Source organism: Thalia democratica, chromosome 6 (genome assembly GCF_965202585.1).
Source record: "Thalia democratica chromosome 6, ktThaDemo2.hap1.1, whole genome shotgun sequence".
In the NCBI taxonomy this organism is placed as follows: Eukaryota; Metazoa; Chordata; class Thaliacea; order Salpida; family Salpidae; genus Thalia; species Thalia democratica.
Window position 1 is genome coordinate 25,713,205 of NC_139170.1, and position 27,523 is coordinate 25,740,727.

The 27,523-nt window shown below is 28.1% G+C and overlaps 1 protein-coding gene across 1 annotated transcript; it reads right to left on the reverse strand.

Moving 5' to 3' along the window:
• Positions 1-572: 572 nt before the first annotated feature.
• LOC145838908 (RING finger protein 17-like) lies at positions 573-26,991 on the reverse strand. The gene is made up of 14 exons (XM_082946529.1): positions 26,954-26,991; positions 26,065-26,248; positions 21,055-21,177; positions 20,610-20,860; positions 18,040-18,177; positions 8,960-9,155; positions 8,714-8,809; positions 8,382-8,497; positions 7,583-7,722; positions 5,437-5,552; positions 4,956-5,237; positions 4,469-4,564; positions 4,227-4,406; positions 573-1,703 (listed from the first exon to the last, which is right to left on the reverse strand). The coding sequence occupies exons 1-14, from the start codon at positions 26,989-26,991 to the stop codon at positions 573-575; spliced, it is 3,087 nt and encodes a 1,028-aa protein (XP_082802655.1).
• Positions 26,992-27,523: the final 532 nt, after the last annotated feature.

Here is a 27,523-nt window from a genome sequence, read left to right on the forward strand (position 1 = left end):
TTGCATATAGTCGCACCAGTATTTATTGTAATTTTAAAAACAACAATTAAAAAATTTTTGACGCCAATATATGCACATACCAAAACGCGTTAGTCAAATCAAATATCTTATATTATATAAAATAAAAGTTTTATTTTGTTTGTTTTTTACACATAAATGCCAGTTTTAATTCAGGTTTAGCCTAATGTCTTCTTGCATGTTTATACAAAAAGATTTTAAAATTCAACTGAAGATCTCGTTTGATTTATTTCAAACAAGTGAAACACTGTTTTATACAATAAAATTTAAAAATTTGAGTTGTTTTCTTTTTCTTTCTAATTTAAAGAATTAGCATCGCTTATTTGCTACAAAAATCTAAATTTTTAAACAAATTATTAATATTTCATAAATTTAATTATTTTTTAACTAGTTAAAATACCTCGAATACCTCACAAAAAATACCTCGAATAATAATTAACTCAGACATAGAGCAAGATTAGAATTCTTATAACCTTAACACGATTTTTATTTGCAAAGACGAAAAAGAACCCAATTTAAACAAGCCATGAAAAAGAAACAAAATTTTAATGAAGTTACCATTCAGCGGTGTCCAGGTAATCAACCAGCATGTCTCTTAGCGACTCCTTTTCTCCTATCTCGTGTTCGAGGTATAACCTGACCCAGGTGGAATCCTGAACCAAGCGGTCGTCATGACAATTTCGTTCGACTTTGCACAGCAGCTCCCGCGAGCTGATCAGGTTGGCCACCGCCGACACGTAATCGCTTTCGCCGTGGAAGTCATTCTCTTGCACGTCTCTCACGTCCGCCAGCCTGCACAATGTTGCTTGCTGGGGAATTTCCCTAAACTCGTTGGGCATGCACAGAAGCTTGTTCACCTCCAATCTGCAGCTGAAGCCGTAGTCGACGTAGAAAATGGTCGACCACGTTCGGTCGTGGACCCGAGTGACCACCGCCCTGTACCAGCAGTCGTCTTTCGAGTACGGGGCCAGGCATGGGGTGTTGGGGGCGGCGTTTTCCAGGGGCGGGCAGATTGAAGGGTCGAAGTTGGTGGGGGGAACGGTCGGGACCAGAGTGGGCACCAGGTAGACGAGGTCGCTCTTCTCGATATGGGTAACTATACAGGCAAAGTGGCTGTTGTCAGGGAAGATTGGGGCTGGCGGTAGCTTAAAAGGGGGCTCGCCTTCTTCTTCAGATGAAAAAGTTATCAGGTTTTCATCCTTCGCTGATAAAACAAATGATGAGTTTACAGAACTTTTATCGGAAATTTCTTTCAATGAATCAGCATCAATTTGTTCTGCGATGACAGGTTCTTGACCAACTTTTGTTTCAAGATTATTTACCATACATTTGTCTTTTAACTTTATCATAACTTCAACATCAAGCTCACCAGAAAATTTCTCATAAAAATCTTCATTTTGGTCGTCGTATTCTCGCTGATATTTTTCTTCGGCTTTCCGGTAAACTTCAAGAACTTTTTTGAATTTTCCGGTTTTAATCATTTTTAGGGGTTTCAGCGCGGCACCCGCCAAATGCAAAATGCGACCCACTTCGTTTTCATCGCAAGTTGTCACTGGGTCGCTCGAATCCGGTTGCGAGGGGCGACCGTGCAAGTACAATTTTACAGGGGTCGGCATCCAGCTACTGGGTTGACATGGTAACGATTCAACTTTGACTTTCTTGTACAAACTTTCCATGACTGATTGCTGTGTAACAAAATTAATACTTACATTTTATCTTATTTAAAATTTTTTACTAAGTAACTAACTAACTTGAAAACTTTATTCTAACAACTTTAATTTAACTCTAATACTTGTTAATATTTTTATTTGAACAGATGTTTACGAGCAACAGAACGAAACTTTTTCTGTTTACATGAAGAGTCAGTTAAACAGTGATCTGTAGTGCTTTAACAGGTATACTATTCTTTAACAGTAATGATTACAGGGTTGCCACTCTTTGAGCCAAAAAATCTTCCCTGAGTGACCAAAAATTTCCCTGAGTAACCTTAAATTTCCCTGAGTTTCCCTGAGTATTTTTTAAATCTTAAAAAAAATGTTTTCTCTGTTAACACAAATTATTAATACCTCATTCTCATTTTTCTTCTTTAATAATAAAAGGAAGGTTGTATGTGTATGCTTCTGCATTAAATTTATGAAAAAAACTGTTTTCAAAAACTCAATTTTAAAAGGTTTAAACCAATTAAAAATTAAAAACTAAATTTTTGCACAACTTTGTGTAAACTCGTTAGTTAACTTTCTACATAAAAGAATAAAGTTTAATTTGTTTGACATTTTAATTGACAAAATTTAATTATACTATAATAATAATTTCACATGAAGAACTCACTTAAATGCATACATAATAACTTCATTATGACTTGTATGTCTTTCCTAGCAACTGTTCTGAATGCAGTAACAAAAACTTAAAAGCTTAACATTATTGTAAAAACCTGCAAAAAGAAAGTTTAAAGAAATAGCTAAAGAAATATCTCATATCAAAGTACAACTTAATACCTAACAACTGATACAAAATAATCTAAAATTAAAAAAAAAAATATGTCTTTTAGATGTTCATACACAATCTATTTTAAATAACTGAAAACATAATTTTGATTTTAAAACAATTTCACATTACCTAATAAAAAAATCTTAATACTGTTTTTTTAAGTATGCAATTTCTAAATCAATAGTTTTAATTTTATTTTCAAGTTTATTTGCGTTGTCCTTAGCAGCTATTCCTCTTGCTAATAATTCTTTCATTGCTTCTAAATCAGACTGTTTGTTGGCATCTGCAGTATATTTGTCATAGTCTTCATTCAAACATTTGAGTTGCTTTGTAAGTTTACTTTTTTGTTCTCCTAACTTGCTCAAAGCATCACCTTTATTTGGATCATTTTTAGCAAAGCGCTGTTGCTCAAGATACGCCAAATATTGGGCCCTAGAAGATTTTACAAATTTTAACAATTCAGAACTTAGTTCAACTGTGCTTGGTTCTAGACTGTTTGCATATAGATGATCTTTGATCATTCTTCGGGACCTTATTGTCATCTCTCCCATATTAGTTGATATTACTTCCTTATTTAAGCTAAAGCCCCGTTCAACACTTGCCTGGCCATTGTGAAGCACAAAAACAGCCTCAAGGACTCTTGTTAAATCTTTATACTTGCTTGGGATATCGAGTGTGTAAAAATAAAAGGTGTCTAAACTGTGACTTTTTTCAAGAAAATTTTCAAAAAGTATTTGAGTGTTAGAAGAACTTAACAAATCAATGTATTGATTAATGCTGTCATCACCCTCTTTTGCTTTTAGTATAGCAAATATAAAAAGTTTACATTCATTGTGAAATGACTTGAACAAAATGTTAGAAACTTTACCTTGATTTAGCAAATCTTGAATTAAAGTAGAAGCAGCACATCCTAACTCTACAACTAAACAAAAATGTAACCTCTATTTTTTTAACAAAAGTAATACAACACTAATCTGTATTCATTTTAATTTTTTTTTACTGAAAACAAGTAGTTGTAAACAAAAAAACAATTAACTTTATTATTTAAAAAGTAAGAACTAATAGTACAACATAGTGTTTTTTAAACTACATAAGTAACTAAAAATAAAAAAGTTTATTAGAACTTTTCAATGAATAGTTAACAACAACTTTCATTTCTCTTAACTGTTTGATTTTACTTAAGTTAATATAAATTTAAAACTTAAAAAAACTACAATATTAATACTAAGAATATTGAAGAACTAGCCGCAAGGCTAAAAAAATTCTAAATAACCACTTAAATAATAAAAATTACTACTTTTGAACAAAATATTGAAACTGGATTAACTAAACCTCATTCTAGATCTAGAAAAAAATTTCCCTGCGATTTTCAAAAACTTCCCTGAAATTTAGAGAAAAAATCAAAACTTCCCTGAGTTTCCCTGAGTTAAAAGAAAAATGCCAAAATTCCCTGAGTTTCCCTGAGATTTTCTACAGTTTGAAAATTCCCTGAGATTCCCTGAGTGTGTGGCAACCCTGTGATTAAACTAAACATAATAATTTTTCTACTAAAAAATATATTTGAAAATTAAGTCAGATCATTCTTATGCATGAATAAACTAACTACCGATCTTAAAAACAACTTATATATTTTATTCAGTTATTAATCTTTTCAAGCGTTCATACTACAAAACCTTCTTACATATATTTGTGCTGTAAATGTAAACTTAAATTAAACAAACTTTCAGCAAATTCTTTGCAGTATTTGTCCACTGTTCAGCATTGCCCGCTGGAATGACGTTAGTGAGACAGCATCTGGTGACAAACGGAGGAATTTTGCAGAAATATTCAGGAAGTTTCCTGACAAATTTCAATTCAACCTCTTCCAAACATCCCGTATCCACCAGACGAACTTGAAACTTCTGAGATTGAAACAAAAAATCAAAAAGCTACAAAAAAAAACTTTAATTTAATTTAAATTTACCTCATTTGAGACTTTATACAGTATTCTTCCCCTGCACCAGCGTTTTTCATCCGATGAAAAACAAGCAACTAGTTTTCCTGGCTTTCCATCAAATTTCTGCATTAAAATTAATTAAAAAAGATTAATTTAGCAGTACATACTTTTAAATTGTGAATCATTTTAACAAAGGTATAGTTACATCAAAGGTTCGGCTGCTTTTTGAAAGATCAATTTCTTAGAAAAAATTGCTCGCGGGCCGCATTGTATAGAAAAAATCTTTACGAGCAGCAGTTATTACTAATTGATGCATCAAAAGACTAATTGTAAGCTTTTGTGCAAAAAGTTTTTTTTAAAGCTGAAAAGTACTTTAAGGGCCGTAGACTTTTGCTATCAGTGCCCGCAGGCTGCAGTTTGGTTACATCATGGGTTAAAATATAATTAATATAAAACTACATTGCGTTATATAATAATTAAACACTCTTATTTATGCCCAATAAAAAATACTAACCTCTGCAGGTTGAACTTTCATGTAATTGTGCAGAGGGTTGATGACGTTTTCGTTGCAAAATTCCCATTGCTGCTGCGTTTGCACGTAAAACGAACAAGGGTTCTCAACGCTCGTCACTCTGACATCATAATATCTCCCGTCGTCTTTCACGCGATCGGGCATGACGAAACATTCGGAATTTATCTGTGAATCCGATATGCTATCACTCACATCGACCAAGGCTACTTTCGAGTTTTCTTCTTTTGCGCTCGCGTCTTTTTCTTTGTCAATTTTTTCGTTTGACTGCATTTATATTTTAATATAGATTATGATGGTAAAACACTTATTATACTCCATATAATTTTCTTCAAAAAAAAGTTTTTAAGAAACAAACAGTTATCTGGAATTAAAACTATAATTAACTACAATATATCTGTTTAAAAACTTGGTATAAAAAATATCAATTCAAAATTTTTTAAAAGTATAATCATTAATCACTTACACTTAATTGAGCAACGCTTTCTTCAATTTTATTTAAATCAATTTGTGCATTAATTTGCTCATTGTTACAAGATGATGATAAAACAACTGTTTGCGGCTTCAGAGTTTGATTAATATCTGCTTTTTAACAAATTGACTTAAATTAGAAACATTTACAATATAATTCGAAAAAAACGGTAGCAGAAAAACTCATAAGAGGCTTTTTTTATAAACTTACTATGTAATTTGTAATCCAGAAAAAATATCTGATAAAATATAAATAGGATACATTTGCTGCAACATTAAGTCGTCAAAAAAGAAGCCAAAACTGTTCGTGCTAGCCTAATTTTATGGCAACCCTGTAAACTATTCAGGGTTGCCACTAATTTTTATCAAAAGTTTTTCAAGTTTTTGCAAAGAAATCAAAAACTACTTACTAAAACTAAAATACTTTTCTAATTTTAAATTATTTTGTTTAAATGGCAAAGTTTTTCAATCTTGGCTTTTTTACATTTTTTTATCTTTTAAAAACACTGACTGGTTTGATGTAACTGATTGTAACTTTTTTGTCTCAAAAAGTTGCAACCAAGAAAACTTTAAATACATAGACTATTAAAGTATTTAAGGGTTTTTTAAAAAACTTGCGCTGTTTAAAATAAAATTAATAATATATGTTTTGCTTATATTTTAGTTAATTTAACAAATAACTGAAACTTTAAATATGTGCTGTGCAATGTATTGAATATATAAAAATTATTTTCAACAACTTAAAATAAAATAACAAGTAAATAAATATAAGATGATTATATAAAAAGTGTACAAAGTGATCCACATCTGTTTTTTTTGAGCTTAGTTTTTTACAGATGTTAGTGAGAGTTGCCTGTAATTTACTACGTGAAACGCCAATTTACAAAAGGCAAAAGACTGGAAGAAAGAGAAAAAACAACACTTTATGAAACCGAACTAGAAGAGAAAATGGATATCAAATTATATTAATTGTTTTATTGCATCACTGTGTATGTAGTTGATCTTTTATTGTTAAGTATCGTCTATTTTTTTTTCAAACAAAAAACGTCTGATAGATTGCTTATTTCATTGTTAAAGAGTTAGGTGGTAATGAAAATAACAAAACTGTTGTTTTATTTAAATAAATTTATAAAAATAAGTAACGATAAAACTAGTATTAGGACATAAGTATTATATTGTATACCAATTTTAGACTCTAAAATAAAAATATATTTTAAATAGGCCAGACCAGAGCCCTATAAGTAGCTAAATGTGACTAAAACCGATTGAAAATAAAAACTGACTAAAACTAAAACTGCGGCCGGCGGAAATTTTTGAAATTTGAAAGTTGGCCCGCGAGAACCAGTTACCTGCCGACCCCTGATCTAATAAAATGCAAGATAAGTTTGATCTTAGGTGGGCAATGAAGAAAGTAAAAAAATAATTTGTATACACATAAACACCACTTATCAAAATTATCTTTACATATGTACAACTTAAATGAAAACTATTTTTGCAAACAAAAATGAAGGAAAACGTCCTAAAACTGTATTTAATCAAATGATTTACAAGAAAACAGCCTTAAGTAGATATATTTGCTACCTCTCATTTAGTTACGTTCTCTCGTTTAGTTACTTACTTTTGCTGTGGACACAATGTGCGTAGTTTTACGAGAGATGAGATGACTGTACTTTAACTTTATTTTATAGGTAGCTTTAAACTGTGTTTAGATAAGAAGTAAAGATGCTACAATCAACAAACAACTTGAACTTATGAAATAAAAATGTTATAAAAGCTAAGTGTTTAAAGAAGTTAATTAAGCTTTAACGGAATTTCAGTATTTTCTCAAAATCACCTTTAACTGCAAGACTAAAATTTTAAGTTCAAAATTCCTAGCCTAGAACAATTTTTTAAAAGCTGATTTGGTATTTATAAAGTTTTTCAAATTTTTATCTTAAAAATTATACTTTTAATCATGATCATTTTCTAGATAGACACTTAGAATCTAGATAAACAAGATATTTTAGTTTATTAGTTACAGACGAGTAAACAAAACGTAAGACTTGTCAAAATTACGAAGTTAAAACTTTGTACATAAGTAAATTCAATTTTTTATGCCTTAAGTTACCAGGAATTTCTAAAATATAACTTAAACAAATTACTTGTTATATGAACATAAGAAGCAAGTCCTTCGTGTACAAGCCTCTCAGCTAATGTTTTTGTGTTGATTAGATCCCCGCTTTCATTCATCAAATCATTCTTGTCACACAAGTCAACTGTGTAAAAGTCGTTTGTTTCTTTGCTGCAAATTGAAATTTCACATTAAAATTTTGATCGATACTTAGAAGCTGTTAAAAGCAATAAAAATATTCTAGTGATAAAGACATTTTTTTACTTAGTATTTTAAACTACTAACATTTGCCCTAATGTAATGAAATCATCTTTCATTTTATAAATCTAAAGAATGTGAATAAATACAGAATTAAAAAAAAAAATAATAATAAATTTTACACTTTAAAGTATCATAAACAAATATTATTAAAAATAAAGGTTTTTATTACAAGGAGGTACATTTTTGAAATGCTTATAAAAAACATTTAACTTGAAATTTCTTGCAGTTGAATTAATGGTAATGATGTGTGTCATTACTTATATAAGTATGTAAGATTTAAATAAAATATGCTTCGTTAAGTTCTAAAACACTTATTAGTATTCTTATTCTTCTTTTGTGTTCAATTGTAGTTTTAGTATAGTGTCATGTATCTTTGTGCTTTTTAGTTTATGTAAATAAAATATTAGTTTTATTTCGCTTTTATATTAATCTAAAACGTCTTCTATACTCTTCTATTCCCTATTACACATAAGCAAACCCATATACTGCGATACTAAAAGTTTTAATTTATTCATTTTTATTGTATAGATTTTTAGATAATAAGCATTATTAAAATGAATGAAACTAACAACACATGCATGACCAGTTCAGTAGCATCGCATAATTCCATAAAACGCGATTTAGCTGATTCTGGCCAATCAGATGCTTCCTTGCTCTCTATGTTGTGCAGCCTACATTCATAAGTCTGTTAAAAGTGTAAATTAAATGTTGAACTTACAAACTACAAATTAAATTTTATTTATTTTTTAACATACCAAAGAAAAACCTGAAGTCTGTATAGACTAACTTTAAACATTTTACTAAAAAGTTATAATAACTAGCGTAACAGTAAAATAAGTGTAAATTACTATAAAAATAAAATGCAAATAAATGTAGTGCTAAGGTATAAAGAAAAACTTACACAGTAAGACAACTGCATGAACTCATTTGGTATTAACAGGCAACGATCGAGATTAACTTTGTTTTTATTTCCGTAATCAACATAAACAACCTCAACCTTTGTTTAAGTACTATGCAATATTATTTGATCTTTATAATATAACAGATATATAACTTAAGTTAATAAAAGTAAGTGTCCTAAATTTACGTTATAAAGGAAACTATAAGGCTAAAAGGTAAAAAAAAGGAACTAGTAATAAAAACCCACTATTTCTTTATCAACTAGGGTGATTTTCGCTCTGAACCACTGATTATAAGGTTTGAAATGAGCGAGACACGGCATACCGACAACAGGAAGGCACATCTGGTAACTTTCCGAACTGCTGCTTGCAACAAATTTATTTATTTTAGCGTTTAAAATTTCCAATTTGCTCGTGTAACCGCCCACCAACTGCACTGTGAAACTGTTGAGAATAATTGTGTGAGTCAAAAATTGAGTCCGTAAAATTATTCTAAAAAATTGTGCATGGTCTTTTGAATTTAAAAAATGCAATTTTTGTTAATTTGAAAGTTTAAATTGATTTATGGTATAATTTAAATTTAAAGCAGCAGTGGCAGTTCTTTTTGTTACTGAAAAAGTAAATACAAAAACATAAGCGAATTGCTTAAAAAATATGTGATGGTTTTAACCAGGGTTTCCAAAGTTAATTTTCATAAACACCCTCTTGCAAGAAATTCAAACAAAATCAACTCTATTTATTAGATGTCGCCCCTTTACTAGTTAATTACGAATTAAATTTTTCGCCTTCTTACTAATTAACACAGTTGAGAGCCAAAATCTCCCCTTTTGGGATGATATTGTCCACATTTGGAAACCCTAGTTTAAACAAATAGTCAGTGAAACTAGTTAAAACTCTACTTATAGGAGTTAATCTTATGAATTTACTATGTAGACAGAAATCAAGAGCTTTTTTGAAATTTAATTACTCTTCAAATCAGAGATGTACCTACCAATACATAGAAATAAATTTTAGAAAACTTAAAAGGAAATTGCTATGAAACAACATTCATATTCGTTTGAAAAATCTAAAAGTTCGAAAAAGGCAGCATACAACAAAATAAGAATTTAGTTGCGGACTTAAACATCTCTATTTTGTTTGACAAGTTGAATAAAAACATATAATTGCTTATCCTTTGAAATGTTGCTGATAAAAATATACGAAAAATGATTTGAAATAATTTCACAGAAACTCACAATTATAAACATAGCAATTGTGGTGTAAGCAAATCCGAACCTGAATACAGTATAGGAGAAATTTTACAGAGTATAGTGTAAAAATATATTTTATTTTAAAGACACAAAACACAATATAAGTCGACTGATAGGATATTTAAAAATAGGTCATATAGTCATAACAATGACAACAAATTTGTTAAAATAAAACTGCGCTTTGATGTCGGAAAACAACTGATAATTGAAAACATTAGATATGAAACAAACTGGAACAAACTTTACAACATTAGAACGGCAAAGATCGTACAAAATATCTGAAGTAACTGAAACCTAAAAAAGATAAAGATAGCCAAAGCTAACAGAAGAACTACTTCAAATTTAAGTTAAATAAAATACATGAATTGATTTCACGTGTCTGCATTTGATATAAATTACGGTCTGAAACCTATTAAATCATAGTGTACTACCCGTATTGCCTTTATTTTAAATGTTTAAACATTGTGAGTACAAAAAAAAATGCAGTAACTTAAAACCAACTACAGTTAATACAATGTAATTTGCATCAGAAAATGTGAGTTAACTTTAGAGTATAACGGCTGGCTAGGTTATGTTAAATTATATTTCAATAACTGTAGTAGTGCAGCTTACTCTCTTAAATACATAATTTTTTTACTAATTAATTTTTTTATTTATTATGTATATAAATCTTATTTTGACAATAACAAGACTTCAAGTTAGGTAGATTTTTGTTTTATACAAAACTTGTTTTTATTTCTGTACGTAAGTAAGTTGTCATTTTATGCTTATAATCCAAGTACTTAAATTGAAGTAATTTGTTGTAGCTTTTTCAGAGTTGTTTTTTTTTGTTTTGTACTATAAGATAATATTTCGTTGCAAGTTCAGGCTTATAATATCTTATAACATTGATGGATCAATATAGTTTAACTAAATGTTTCAGAACTTTAGAAACTAATAATTTCTTTTATTAAAATACTGTACTGTTTTACGCTTTAAAATTAAAAAAATTTTTGTAAAAATAAAACATTAAAGAGTAACAGCAATTAATAATTTTAAGCTGAAAAATTATTCTTTGTGTAGAACTTATACTACACCGTGTAAACTGTACAGAAATTTGTAAGTATATTAAACGAAATAACTTTAACAAAATAACTAAACTGTTGCTTTTGTTTCTAAATCTGTATTGCCACGAAAGATAAATAATGTTTGTTAACTATAATCAACGATAGAGTCATTAAAATCATATCGAAAAAACAAAGGAAGGTCAAGAAACATTATTTGAAAGCAATTAGAAGGTTTAAAAAGATGATAAACCAAATAAAATAATTTTCGTTATAAATTTAAACAATGAAACTTAAGCACGACAACCTGTAAACTAGGAGGGAGTTTTAGATGAATCAGAATAAGAATGTAAGTTTAACGATTTTACAATAGCGCATCGTAAGAATATACTAAATGTTAACTTGCTTTCTCATTTAGATGTATATTAAGGTAAACAAAGTTTTGATTAAACAGTAGTTAGTTTGAGATTAAAAACTAATAAAACTAGCATTTTAGTAATAAGAAGCTTTGAAAATAGTTTTTCAAATTCTAGATTTATAGAATACAAGAGAAACTAAAAATAGTATTGACAAATAAAGCTAAATACTAAAACTTTAGTAGTAATCGCTTTAAAATTAGTTTATGTATCTACTTTAAAAAATTTAGCAGTGCTGTAATTATGACCCAAACAACAATTTTAAAGCTACTGACAAACTAAGTAAATAAATTACAAAATCTTACAGTTGTAATTATATAAAAGTAACAGGCAACAGGATTTTGATAATAACAAAAAATTTATCTTGAATAGTTCAACTTTTAATATAAAATTTACTTAAAAAAGCTCTTCTTAAATATGTGAATGATCGATTAGGTCAACAACATATAATAAAGTTTGAAGAATTAATCTAATTGGGAAAACCCGCCGTTCGCTATAGAGCTAACATCACAACTCAGAGGGCTTGAACTTTTATTTTAACTGGTTTTACAAACAATGACAATATTACACAGCTGTTCATAATTGTGAGAAGCGTTTCAGTAAAATTTGACATAATTGTCTTGTCTCGAATCAAGGAAATCCACAATTACCGGGTAAGGTGTGTAAGAATTTCAAACTGCACAAAGGAATTATCATGGGTGAACATAATTATATTGCGGTTGAACTTGTAGTTGACATAAGATTATCGTGTTGCAATATTGAATATGAAAATAAACATTTCCACATTGCATAATACACCTTAAAGTTTTAATTACATATTATCTCAAAACATTTATTTTATTTTATCAACATTAAAATCATTAAGTCCTACCGCTTAACTACGATAAGCAAAATATAAGTATGGAAATAAAATAAACACTAGAGCAGGGGTCGGCAGCATACTTGTTAAAACTAACTGTTTTATTTATTCGAGCAAGAAACTCAAAATTAAAACAAACAAAAGTTTATTACGCTCAGGTACTTAATTACAATAACAACATTAGTGTTCTGACAACTTTGGTCAGAAGCCTTTGAAAAGTAAAAGACCAATTTTATTAAAAAAAGGTGCTCGCGGGGAACAGTTATTTTAAAACGTTTGTATTAATCAATATAAAAATACTATTTTAAACTAGAAAAAATATGAAATAAGCAATAAAAGAGCACTAATAAAGAGTAGTTATTAATTTAGCCTAGTTAAAAGTTTTTAACACAAAAACAAATTTGTATACTTTTTATAGAGGTATATTATGAACTGAAAAGTACCTTGCGGGCCGCAGATTTTGGTTATTAGGCCTGCAATTGGCCCGAGGGCCGAAGGCTGCCTATCACTGCACTTAAGAATAATTCTTTTTTTAAACATTAAAAAAGTAAAACTTGTTTAAAACTTATAAAGTATTTTATATGTATTAGAAACTTTTGAAATCTTAAATTCTTTCACCCAGCTTTTATTGAACAGTTGAAGATATTTCAACGAGTAAAAACCATCTAACTATTTTTACTAGCAACCTAACCCTTACAAAAGTAGAATTAAGAGAAGCATAACTTAATTAAATCTATGACTCACTATCTATGTCTCATCTATTAACATGTGATATGTTGTGTAAATTATTTAACTAGATTTAAAACAAACAATAAATTATATAGGCACGTAATAAGGTTTACTTCTTTTAAGATAATGATGTCATGAGTACATTTAAGTATCAAGCTATACCAGGGTTTCCCAAAGTGGGCGATAATTAGTAAGGGGGCGAAAAGGGGGCGATTTTTAAATTTTGGGTTATCATAAGATTTTTACTTTTTTTCTTGCTATTTTACTATTTTTAGCTTGCTATTAATTATATGACCCTGAGGTAAAACTTAAACAAAAAAGTTTATTTTATTTATGAAAAAAAAAGAAAAAAATCTAGTGCTTATGACTCCTACTTTCAAGTAAATACTATATTTTCATTTATATATTTCCATATTTAACAATTACATATATCATAGACGATTGGAATCCCTCTCACTATTTTATAACCTGACATATATGTTTGGGTTATAAATGGTTTGTAAAAATCTATGTTATTTATTACTAACTATCACCTTATGATATTTCCAGTTGCTTTTTGAAAAGTCACTAAGTTAGACTAAGAAATAAAACTATACAGGGTTGCCAATTTACCTAGAAACCTGGAAAAACATAGAATTTGACAATTTAAGCAAAAAAAAAAACCTGGAAAAAATCTGGAAATTTAACAATTTTAACATTCTAAGTAGTAAAATTTAGATTTGACACAAAAAAGCTATCATATAGATAAAAGTATGGATCCCTTCGAGGCAAATACTTTTGAAGTAAACGACTTACAGGAAACCTTCTCAGACTTACAAACTGACCTTGAACTTAAAGTAAATTCTTCCAAAGAACGATATGAAAGCTTTTGGACTCAACAAAAACTAAGGCAAAAGTATCCAATCATTTTAGAGGAATTTAGATTGTTGTTTATAGCTTTTCCTTCTAGCTATGTTGTTGAGAAAGCTTTAAGTTCAGTTATCAACATCTTGAGCAAAAGGTCTAATCTAAATATTTATAAAGGAGGTGACTTAAGGCTCTATTTTACTAATTAAGAATCAGATTAGAAAAACTTGCAAGCAGTCATATTCCTCATCCTTCACATTATATAAGACTTCAGTAGCAGACATTATTTTATGGAAGTTTTTTAATTTTATTTGATCTTTTGAAGTATTTCTTATTTAACCTGGTTTGTATTGTATTTAAGTAGTCTTTTTATAATAACAACTTTATTAAGCTATTTATTCTACAACAGGTTTGCATAATGCCTAATAAATATTATTTACGGTAGACTTCCTCTTGAGTTCGCACTTTTTACCCAAAAAAAAGTGCAAATTTATATTTTCTTAAATTTAACTAAGTAAAGTCTATTACTAACTAAATATTAATAAAACAAAATATATATAATATTTAATAGATTATATAGATCTATTTTTTTAATGAAAGTTTGTTTTATGTTTTAGTGGATTTCATGTTTATTCATAACATCATTGAATATAACATATTGAAATTTCTCATTTTGTAAAAAAAAATATGGTAATAATTTTTTGAGTTTGCACTTTTTGATTTTTTTCAAAGTGCGAACTCAAGCGGAAGTCTACTATATTTATTAAATGGTTTATGTTTTAAAGATTTTAATAATTTTATTTTGACCTGGTTAATTTTGTAGTTGATATTCGTTGTTTTACATTACACTAAAAGTTTTTATAGCATAGTGATTAAAATATTTGTTTGAAAGACCTTTATTTGACAGGTTTTTGTTATTACTAGTTTAATCTGTATACAACTTATATCACCATAAAACTATTATCTGATTGTAATATTTTGACAACCATTAAAGTTTTTATTTCTAAAAAGATTTTTTTGGTTTTAAAAGAGTATAAATTTGAGGTCTCTATTTGAAATGACATCTACTTTTTCATTTAAAAGTTTCTTAAACACAATTTTATTTTCTAACTTGATTTATTATTGTTCAAAAGTTTATTATAATATAAGGAGTTTTAAACTATTAATACAACTGTTTTTTGTTTTATCTGAATTCAATATATATTAGCAATTAGAATATACTTAGTTTATTTTAATACTTCAACACTAGCTTTTAGTTTTTCACAATTTTCCTCTGTTAAATTATTGTAGGCTAATAGCTAGAAAAAAAACTTTTTAAACAGAATTAAATAAGCCATCAAAAAGACTGCTACAGTTACAAAACAAAATTTAAACCTAGTTAAAAGTTTTTTTTAATTGATTACTTTCTGTTCACAAAATTAACTGTAAAACATTGGATTTTTTTTTGAATTTAAATAAAGAAAAAAATTGTTAGAATTAAGGTTTAGTTCCCTAAAGATTATTCCAAGTCAAATGCTATTTCATGGTATTCTACTACGAAAAAAATAGTTTAAAAAGTTAAAAATTAAATTTTTAACTTTACAACTAACTTGCTTACAATATATCTTAGCATTAAAATTAGTAAATTTACTGCATTAACTGAAGCTGTTGATGAAACCACTTTTCATGTGAGATAATCAACCAGTCGGTCAAACTTCCTTGAAAAAGATCAGAAATAATGTTTTAATATTTATAACATTATGTGTAAAATAAACTGTTAATTCTTTTATAGTTTTTTAATCTCTGGTATAGATATTTTAAAAAAGCCTATTTATAAAGTAATTTAAGTATTTTGTGCGGCTTAAATAAGTTACTTAGTATTAACTTCTAAATGTCCGAAATTTTTTATATGAGATATTATTAAAATGTCAGGTTTAAGTTAAAATTTCAGGTGGGTAACGTACGGCTCAGATCCAGTCGCAGATCCAGTCGAATTTCGACCCGCTAAGTAAATTGAAAACTACTTGTGCAAAATAAATAAAATTTAGTTTTTTGATATTTAATATTTTGATATACGCTTTCATTTCGTTTTCAGTTCACAAAAGTATTTCCTAGATCACAATAATACTAAATCATTTTATTACAATTTTGCTCGAGTTTTTTAATTTTCTTATTTGTAATTTTTCTAAATCATGCAGCCCGCAATTACAATTTCTAACGAGTTGAAAATAGAAAATATTTTTTAGTAAATATGAATTGCTGACTACAAAAGTTGTCCACCACTGACGTAAAAGTTTCAATAGTTTCAAAACAGATCATATTTAAACAGGATTGATTACAGATTACTCAAGGCTTTTTAATAATTAAGTATTTTGATACACTTTACTGGGCTTCTAAGAAAATAACTGTAAATTATTTTCTCAAGCCCTGTGAACACAAAAGTGCGTGCATAAGAAGTACAAGACTAAATTACATTTCGTACACAACTTTTTTTAGCTCAAAAGTTTGTACTCAAAAGAAAAACTACTTTGTAAAATCGTGGGGGGCGATTTTTTTTCAAGTTACTGAAAAGGGGGCGATTTAGTAAATGAGTTTGGGAAACCCTGAGCTATACAGATTTAAGTCTAAACTGTACTTGCATTGAACAACTCAACTTTATGTTCTCATGAGCTTTTTGTTTAATAACTTTTTAAGAAGTTGAACACTTTTCTTAAATGAAACAACTGTATCAAAAAACACTAAAAACAATACAACATAAATAACAAAAGCTATCACTTTTCACATACGAAATGTTTAATTTTGCAATTAATTTCTAGTCTATTTATAACAAAATAAAAAGGTTGAAACAAAAGAACGAAATAAGAAAAATTTTATTTGCTTACAAGTGAAAAAATAAAACTATAAGTATTATTGAACTAATTAATTAGTATGAGAAGCTACTTACTGTTATGTAAAAAAAAACTTTTTAACAACTATTTAATTTAAATTTTCTAAACGTTTTCCATTGTAAATATTATGAAATTAAAAACATCAAAAGAGGGGGAACAAAGAAACCAAAATGATGTTTAAAACTAAATTTTAAGACAGTTTCTACTAATAACATTTTGTAAATGTGTCTAACGTTTGAAACATTTAGCTCAAATTAACTGTTTTCTTTTTAGAATAAAAGTACGTTGTTAACAAAGAACAAACAATTTAAGTGCTCAGCTAAATTGGTTTATTAGAAGCTGTTCGTATCTGCATGGTACTAACTAGGCCAAGGTTTCGCGAAGTTAGAGATATCACCCCTTTGGTAGCGATTTTGGCTACCAGTGGGCAATAATTAGTAAGGGGTGAAAAGTAGATGGTGGATATTTAATTATGAAGGGCAGTTTTTTTGTAACTTCTGCCTAGTCGAAGGTTATGAAACTGAGTTTGGGAGATTCTGCATTGAATCAATAAAAATTAATCGAAGTTATCAAACCTAAAAATAACATACATACTAAAAATGAAGCAGAAACAAATTTAGAAGTATGTTTAATATAATAGTAATAAATTATGATAGATACAAAAAAAGTTCAGAACAGTGCGCATATGAAGACTTTAAAATGAAATGTTGACAACTGAAGTTCTTAAGTTTTATTACAATGATCAATAGCTTTCCAAAATAGATAAGATAAGCTATTAGTAAACATATGTATTCATTATCAATTAAATAAAAACTAATGTAAAACAAAGTTATACTGTTTACAAAATTTAAAAAAAATAAATGAAATAAAAGTTCTATTGAAATAAATGCACAGACAAATTTTTATAAGTTTATTTGCAGTCTTAAGTTTTAATTTTATAAATATACTTGTTTAACACATTATGTTTCTCATGAAGAGCATGAACACATAAGACAACAAACATTATGCTGTGCTATAACTACTTAAATACCTTTTTTAATTCAATTAAATGTTAAACAAACGCAATGCTACTAACAAATCAAGTTGGAAACTAAATACTTATCTCAGTTTCGATCTCCAGCCCAGAAAAGTTTTTTTAAAAGTTTTAAGATGGTCTATCTTTTAAGCAATTGAAACTTAGAAGCAAAGGTTTATTGATAAAGTTTAAAGTTTTCATTTGCTTAAAATGCTAGTAGTAAGTATTTTCAAATGGATCAACAAAAAGTAATTTTGATATACTGATTTACTAAGTTTATTATTTTTATAAGAATTAACTTACCGGGACGGGGATTCCAAATGACTTAGAACTACTTCTTTATTGTCACCTTTTCTCAATGTAGGTGGTGGTTTAAAAGCGCGAAATGTTTTCTTTTTCAACTTTTCTTCCAGTTCACCAGAGAGTTTGCACGGGTTTTCACTATTTTTTTATAGTTAGTAAAATAAACGTAAAACTTATTATTAAAATATCAGTTAACTCTATTTTATCATTTTTATTTGTGCAAAAGTTAAAATTTTACATTTTTCCTATTTCTATTTACGGATATTATTATTAAAACCTGTATTAAATATCCCTTAATTTTTAATTAATAAAACCAATTTATATTTTCAAAGTTGTTTAAACTAAGTCAACAACTTATATAATCAAAAATTTGTAGTGCTACCTAATAAAAAAAAAGTTCAAAGAAAGATGTATCATAAAAATTAATACCAATCATAGTTTAGCTAGACTAAATATAATCCAGATCAGGAATCGGCAGTTTATAATGCAAGCAACTTTTTCTATAAAACTTGCTTGCAGGATGCAGTTATTAAAAAAGGTAATCAGTCAAAGATAATATTCTAAACTAAAATTTAACAAACAGGGTTGCCACTCGTTTTTTCAAAAATTTTTCCAGGTTTTCCAAATTTCTTCCAGGTTTTTGAAAGCACATCTTCTTTTTATAATTTTTAGTTGTTATAAGTTATTATTAAAAAACTGCTGTTCAAAAGATATAGATTACTTAAGAGTAACTGTAAGTATTGCAATTTATTTTATTATGTTGGAAGCTGTACTAAACTATTCTAAGATGGTTGTTCAAAAGCCTTTATGTTGGTTTAATATAAATAGCAAGTCTACTTACGTTTTTTCTTAGCTTAAACGTGTTATCTTTCATTAATTCTTGTTAAACTATTTTATTAAATGATTATTTTATATTTTAAAAGTTGCAATAATTAGTTAAAATATTTTTTTAAACAAGAACTAAATTCTAGAAGTAAGTGCTAGAACCGAAATAAAATTTAACAAGTATGCAGAACTAAGATTTGTTATAACTTACTATTTTTCTTTGATTTCTACTTGCTTCTATTGAAACTTTTCTTTCACAACAATTTTTATATCAAAACTTTAATTTTATCCCTTAATAGATTATTTAACTTCTGTAAAAAAATTGACTTTAACTAAAATAGCAAAACATATATTATAAAAATCAATAATAACTCAAACTGAAAAAAATCCAGGTTTCATTTCTCAAATTCCAGGTAAAGTGGCAACCCTGAACAAAGGGTTGATCATGCCAATTCGATCATCAGACCACAAGCATTCGGTAAACTGAGACCGGTTTTGTCCTCAATAGAATTTATCACTCAGTCACAATGGAAGAAACATGCAGTCTTTAATTTACAAACGGTTTATTATGCTTTAACATGAAGCACCCATTTGCTGGCAATGATCAGTGACGTCATCAGCATTGTATTTTTTCCGCGCAACGTTTAAGAAACTGTTCATTAGGCAAGACTTAGTCTATTGACCTCAGTCTACCGAAAGCTTGTGGTCTGATGATCGAATTGGCATGATCAACCCTTTGTTAAACTTGAGCTTGTCTCACGGCAAACGAAAGTCCAGGCTTCTGCTCTGCAGACTTTCGCCAATGTTTTTGTTGCTAAACTAAAATTGTGATTAAATATATTAATTGAACAAAAAGTTTAATTGTAAGATTTTAATACGTAATTTTTTTTTGTTTTGAAAAGGTATATTTTTAGCTGAAAAGTACTTATTCGAAGACGCTGATTTTAGCTTAGAGGGCTGCATTTTGCCGAACCTTGTTCTTGATGAAATAAAGTATTTTTGAAAAAAAATACAATGGCTAAATAAATTCTTAAGATTTGTTAGCTTAGTTTAAGAAACTTTCAAATATAAAACTTTTCTTTTATAAATAGCATTTTTATATTTTTATTAACAGGGTAGGGTTCTAAATGTTTTTGGCAAATTTTCTACAGGTTTTTAAGTACACATTTGGGGGTCTATTTAAAGTTTAAAGTTAAGTTTAAGGTTAGAAACTGTGTTATTTAGTATAAAAACATTGAAAAGATACTGTAAAACTACTTTAAATGTGTTTTTTAATAAATATAAATTTTGAAGATGACGAATTTTTTTATCTATATGATAGATTTTTTGTGTCAAATTGAAATTTTACTACTTAACATGTTAAACTTATTTAAAATTTCAGGTTTTCCAGGTTTTTTGTTCAAAATTTCTCAAATTCCAGATTTTCCAGGTTTTTGAGCCTAAATTTTCAAATTCCAGGTTTTTTGGCAACCCTGTTTTTAGCAATCGTTCTACATTACGTATTCTCACTTAAAGAGCAGACCATATAGTAAAAAAATAATAATTATTATTATGTGACATTTGAATAGCATTTTAATTTAGCTATATAACTATAAAAGCTATTTAACTATAGTATTTTGAGTTTAACTTTAATATTCAATTTACAACTTGTATAATAAGCTAATCACATGCTTTCAAATAGCACAGTTAAAAATTTCAAACAGTAAACAAAAGTTATTCAAAACCTTAAATTGTTTCACACAAACCTTGCCAGGTCGTAATAAACGAGCATGTTTCTGACGGACTCGTGGGCCGGACCGTGGCCGTCTCCGGGTCTCCTCACCAAATCCACCATCAGCATGTCGCCTTCCACGGACACCACGCTCATGTAGACGGGGCTGGAAGCCATCACTAGCCTGATCATGCCCTTTCTCGTTGCTTCCGTCCACTCTTTGTTGCCATCGGGTGGCCGCAACCCTATCAACGAACACCTTCTTGTGGGGGCGTTTAGCGTTTTCTGCAGATTAAGATTTTTTTAATTTGACCTTTTATACTATAATCACTTGATTTTATACAACAACAATGCTGGTTGTAGAATTTTTAACTTCAACCTTGTACTAAAAAAAACTTGTTAAGCTGTGTACTAGTTAGAAACATTGTTATAAACACAATAAATTTACTGGCTTTTTCCAGTAAATAATAACAAATCACCTTGTTGTTGCTGGCATTTTTTCTTTTGTCAATATTTTTCCTTACGTAGAAATCGTGAGGACTGACAATGTTGGCGAGCACAACGCACACCTCTGCTTCTAATGATAAATCTATTTCCAGTTCCTAAAAAGTCACTGCAGGTTTGTAAAAGTAGAATGACGGTACAAACAAGATTCAAATTAAAACTAAAAGAAATATTTAAAGAATTTTTTTTTTGAAATATTTTAAATTTATCAGCTATAAAGCACTATTTAGCACTGCTGAAAAACTTGGTAACAAAATTCGTTTAGTCAGTTTGAGTCTAGTGGCTAAGCTAAAATCTAAAAAAATCAAAAAAAATCTACAAAATAAATGACAAAGTTTTTTTGTAAAACATTTCTTTTAAAAACATAATATTCAACATAAAACATCACAACATTTTAATTCAAACAGGGTTGCCACTCTTTGAGCCAAAAAATCTTCCCTGAGTGACCAAAAATTTCCCTGAGTAACCTTAAATTTCCCTGAGATTCCCTGAGTATTTTTCAAATCCTAAAATAAATTTTTCTCTTCTAACACAAATTATTAATACCTCATTCTCATTTTTCTTCTTTAATAATAAAAGGAAGGTTGTATGTGTATGCTTCTGCATTAAATTTATGAAAAAAACTGTTTTCAAAAACTCAATCTTAAAAGGTTTACACCAATTAAAAATTAAAAACTAAATTTTTGCACAACTTTGTGTAAACTTGTTAGTTAACTTTCTACATAAAAGAATAAAATTTAATTTGTTTGACATTTTAATTGACAAAATTTAATTATACTATAATAATAATTTCACATGAAGAACTCACTTAAATGCATACATAATAACTTCATTATGACTTGTATGTCTTTCCTAGCAACTGTTCTGAATGCAGTAAATAAAACTTAAAAGCTTAACATTCTTGTAAAAAAAACCTGCAAAAAGAAAGTTTATAGAAATAGCTAAAGAAATATCTCATATCAAAGTACAACTTAATACCTAACAACTGATACAAAATAATCTAAAATTAATTTTTTTTTAATGTTTTTTAGATGTTCATACACAATCTATTTTAATTGCGTTGTCCTTAGCAGCTATTCCTCTAAATTTCATTGCTTTTAAATCAGACTGTTTGTTGGCATCTGCAGTATATTTGTCATAGTCTTCATTCAAACATTCGAGTTGCTTTGTAAGTTTACTTTTTTGTTCTCCTAACTTGCTCAAAGCATCACCTTTATTTGGAACAGATATGCTAAATATTTGGCCTTAGAAGATTTTACAAATTTTAACAATTCAGAACTTAGTTCAACTGTGCTTGGTTCTAGACTGTTTGCATATAGATGATCTTTGATCATTTTTCGGGACCTTATTGTCATCTCTCCCATATTAGTTGATATTACTTTCTTATTTAAGCTAAATACCCCGTTCAACACTTGCCTGGCCATTGTGAAGCACAAAAACAGCCTCAAGGACTCTTGTTAAATCTTTATACTTGCTTGGGATATCGAGTGTGTCAAAATAAAAGGTGTCTAAACTGTGACTTTTTTCAAGAAAATTTTCAAAAAGTATTTGAGTGTTAGAAGAACTTAACAAATCAATGTATTGATTAATGCTGTCATCACCCTCTTTTGCTTTTAGTATCTTCATGCTGACAAGTTGTTAAACCAACCTTGTAAACTTTCTGACACAACGGTCTTTACCCATTCCAATTAGACATGCCGGATTTAAAACAGCAGCCCTTCTTAAAAAGTTCAAACCAACAGTCATTCTTGTTTTAATTTTTTTTATTATAGCAAATATAAAAAGTTTACATTCATTGTGAAATGACTTGAACAAAATGTTAGAAACTTTACCTTGATTTAGCAAATCTTGAATTAAAGTAGAAGCAGCACATCCTAACTCTACATCTTTTTTGTGAAAACTTTTATTTTTAAAATGCACATTATTTAGTTCAAGTAGCTTTTTTCCATTTTAATGGGCTTCCATGAAAGAAGTAGTAAAAACAATATTCATTAACTTGTATACTAACTTCTGTATATCATCATACATGAAAGGAATGCTTGGGCTGTTTTCCTGATACCTTGTTAAATATGGAACCAAAATTGAGGCAACAAAGTTAAAAAAATAGTGTTTTTTAAACTACATAAGTAACTAAAAATAAAAAGTTTATTAGAACTTTTCAATAAATAGTTAACAACAACTTTCATTTCTCTAAACTGTTTGATTTAACTTAAGTAAATATAAATTTTAGACTTAAAAAAAACTACAATGTTAATACTAAGAATATTGAAGAACTAGCCGCAAGGCTAAAAAAATTCTAAATAACCACTTAAATAATAAAAATTACTACTTTTGAACAAAATATTGAAACTGGATTAACTAAACCTCATTCTAGATCTAGAAAAAAATTTCCCTGAGATTTTCAAAAACTTCCCTGAAATTTAGAGAAAAAATCAAAACTTCCCTGAGTTTCCCTGAGTTAAAAGAAAAATGTCAAAATTCCCTGAGTTTCCCTGAGATTTTCTACAGTATGAAAATTCCCTGAGTTCCCTGAGTGTGTGGCAACCCTGTTCAAAAAAAAATTATAAAAACTGATTAAACATATTTAACAAAGACTTTGAAAAAAAAATCTCTAATAGTATGGCGTGCACAGCTTTCTAAAATTATAGAACAACAAGCTACTTCCATGTTATTTTTCACTTACTAATTGTTTGCCTTGATATTATTGTATTTCTTCATTATAGATTTGAAGTACTTTTTATAGAACTACAGTAACCTCTTGCGAATCTACGCACACTTCGTACTCAACAAGTGCGTAATTAAACAAGGAAACATAATCAAACAGGATGTAGCAAAAATACCTACTGTGTTGGGTGGAAATGGGTCTAAATTGCATGAAGACAAAATTGCACGAGAACAAAATTGCACCCAAATTTTCACGAGAGCACAAATTTGCACAAGGGATCAGAATTGCACTAATACGATTTCGCACTAAGGGTCAATTTTGCACGAGTTACATATTTGCACGAGAGTAAAAAAATACAAAAAAAAAAATTAAAAAAAAAACAGAAAAAATACAAAAAAAATTAATAAACAAAAAAAGTCACTGACCGAGGATAAGGGTTAGGGGTAACATAGATAGTAAAAATAAAAATTTTACTAATAAAATAATTTAAAAAAAAAAGAAAGCTACCGACCAAGGGTAAGAATTAGGTGTAACAGTGATAGTAAAGAAATATATATAAAATAGATATAAAAATAAAAACTAAAAACTTACCGACCGAGGGTAAGGGGTAATAGTGATAATTAAAAAAAATCAATCAAAAAAAAAAAAAAAATTAATTCAGATATTTAAAAAAAAAATTATCCGTGCAAAATTTTCTGCTAGTGCAAAAGTGTCTTCGTGCAATTTTGTGCCCTCGTGCAAAACTATCTTCGTGCGATTTTGTGAACTCGTGCAATTCTCTAGGTTTTTAAAAGAGCACATTTTTGGGTTTATTTTTTAGTTTTAAGCTAAGTTTAAGGTAAGAAACTGTGTTAAATAGTGTAAAAACATTGAAAAGATAATTTAAAGCTACTTCGAATGTGTTAAAAATTTTTTTTTTGATGAAGACAAAAATAATTATCTATGGGATAGATTTTTTGTGTTAAATCGAAATCTACTACTTAACATATTAAAACTGTTAAAATTTCAGGCTTTATAGCCTAAATTGTCAAATTCCAGGTTTCAAGGTTTTTTGGCAACCCTGCTTAACTATTAAAATTTATGGTACACTGAGGCACAATTAAATGTTTATCCATTGGTCAAGAAACACAATTTTATAAAGTCTAAAGATGGGAACAGGTCTTTTTTGCACGAGAATCACTCTTGCAGGAAGCCTCACTTTTACACGAAGGGTTACTTTTGCAAAAGTTGACACTTTTGTTCGAGTGTCACTTTAGCACGAGGGCACACTTTTAAAGAAGTCCGTGTAAATAGTTTGTTACAAATCTATAACAGAAACATGTAACTGTATGTACGTTTTTTTAATTATAGATACTTTTATACATTATACATATAGATTACATTTAATATACAAAAATCAATAAGGAGTAAGAACTCTTAGTCTAAAAGTCATAAATGTACATAACTTTAAAATAAATAACAAAACATTTTGAGCAAGGTTTCCAAACTCATTCTCATAAACGCCCCTTGACAGAAATTTAAAAAAATATCACCCCCATTTATAAGAAATCGCCCATTTATTAATTAATTATCAAGTTATTTGTTCGCTGTCTTGTTCCTATTCAATCAATTATTATTCATACATCTTAGATAAGGGTTTCAACTTAGTTAGTCATAGAGGAAGAAATAATATATGGAAAAAGAGGGATCGATATTAGAAAAGTGGTTAATATTGTTTTGAAAATAGTGTAATCAAAACTTTAAGCCCAACTTAATAACTAAGGTAAACTCTATAAAACTATTAAAACCTAAAAACAAAAAACTTAAATACTTATTTTTATTTAAAAATTAAGCTCATGCAAAAAAATAAACTTGTCTCAGTTGCATATCCAAAGCAACTACTTTGTTTTTACTTTTGTAACTAAACAAATAGTTATAGGTTTTCTAAACACCCTTTTAAAATAGATTACTAATTACTATAAAATTAGATCATTTAAAGTAAAGTTTTAATTATAGCTTAAATTATAATAACTATCATATACAACAATAAAAAATAGATAAGTTCTAATACTTAGTTAAAGTAAATCATAATTTTTTCAGTTTTTTTATTTAAGCATTTAATAAAACTTAGTATTTAAATATAAAATTACTACAGAAAAATAAAAAAAATAGCTCTACAATTTGTAAAAATATATAAAATATCTTGTAAAAAGTTCATTCAACCAAGAGAAAATTATTTTTTAACTAAAAATTGGACAATTTAATGGCTAAGTTTCGGAAACCCTATCTTAGATAAACTTGTGATTGTTTAACCGCAAAACAGAAATTAAAAAGAACTAACAGATGACTTATTTTGGAGCTTGCTTGTCAACAAGCAACCCTTATTTGGGTCTGGTAATTTCGTTTTAAAGTAGGGCGCCAACTCGGATAAGCTGGCATCAACTTTTCTGAACTCGTATGACAAGGTGCTTGTCACATCAGCAAACTTGCTAACAGGATGGAATTCCCCAAACTCAATATTAATTCTGAAACAATAAGACTTAAATAAAAAGCAAGACTTATTAACTCAATGCCAACAATAGTCACTACTTTTTAAATGGATTTAAAGTAACTAATACTAGATTAATTTAACTACTTTATATTTTAGGTAATAACTAATTCTAAATAGGAAATATTTTGACTAAAAAAGCCTTTAATCATGCAGGTATAATAAAAAGTGTAAATTAACTTAATGTATATAATTTACATGTCAAAATAAATAAAAACAATAGTTATTTTATAAAAATTCAAATTAATGCATTTTGGGGTTGAAAGTTTATTTTACTAAATTAATATATAGTTTATTGAACGAGAAAAAATACGCTCAAAATATTTGGTCCTAGGACCTGGTGCACGAAAAAACCTTTCGGTTATCGAGTCGCACACCACGGATACCTTTTAAGGTCTTGTCCAGGACAGACAGGTTATATGCTATATTTATTTTTTAAGAACGACTTATAAACTAATAATTATAGTTAATAAAATTTTCCTTTAACTTTTGTGATACCATTAGTAAAAATGTTCTTACAGACGTATAGAGAGCAAACTCTCTGTTATCTATCTTTTTTTTTGTTTTTTAAGTTTAAGACATAGCATATTTTTAGGTGGTATTCTCTAAATCATTAAAAAAATTAACGATTTAAACTAAGATAATTATTCACTTAAAATTTAAAAGCTAAATTATAATTAACCTGTTTTTACCAATACTGTTTTGAAACTTGAATGCCATTTGTTGAACTTTTAATAATTCTTCATTTAATAGATGTGGATTGACAAATGCATGAGGATCAAGGACAGAACTTGATGATAAAATCTAAAATATGACATATTTTTATTTTAAAGTAAAAAAGTTCAACAATAGTCCAATCAAAATAGTAATAAATGTATAAAAAGCGTTTTTTTATATATTTTAAATTTTTAACTAGTTTCACTTACAGGTTTTGTTTTTTCAAAAATATCATCTATTGCCATGAGGCTTTCATTTACTTGTTCTTTATACTTTAATATGTCTATCATCTTTTTTTGAACTTCAGTTTCAACATTATTAATGCATCTTTGATATTGGACCTGTATTTTTTTAAACAAAAATATTAAACTAAAATATTTTATTTCTAAATAGTTAGTTATACAAGTTTCAATACTTACAAAATCAGAAATAAGGTGTTAAGAATAACAAACAGACTGTTTTTTTTATACTAAAAAACGTTGGTACAATCTTTAATATCAATTGATAATTTGTGAAATTTATAGTTAATTAGGAA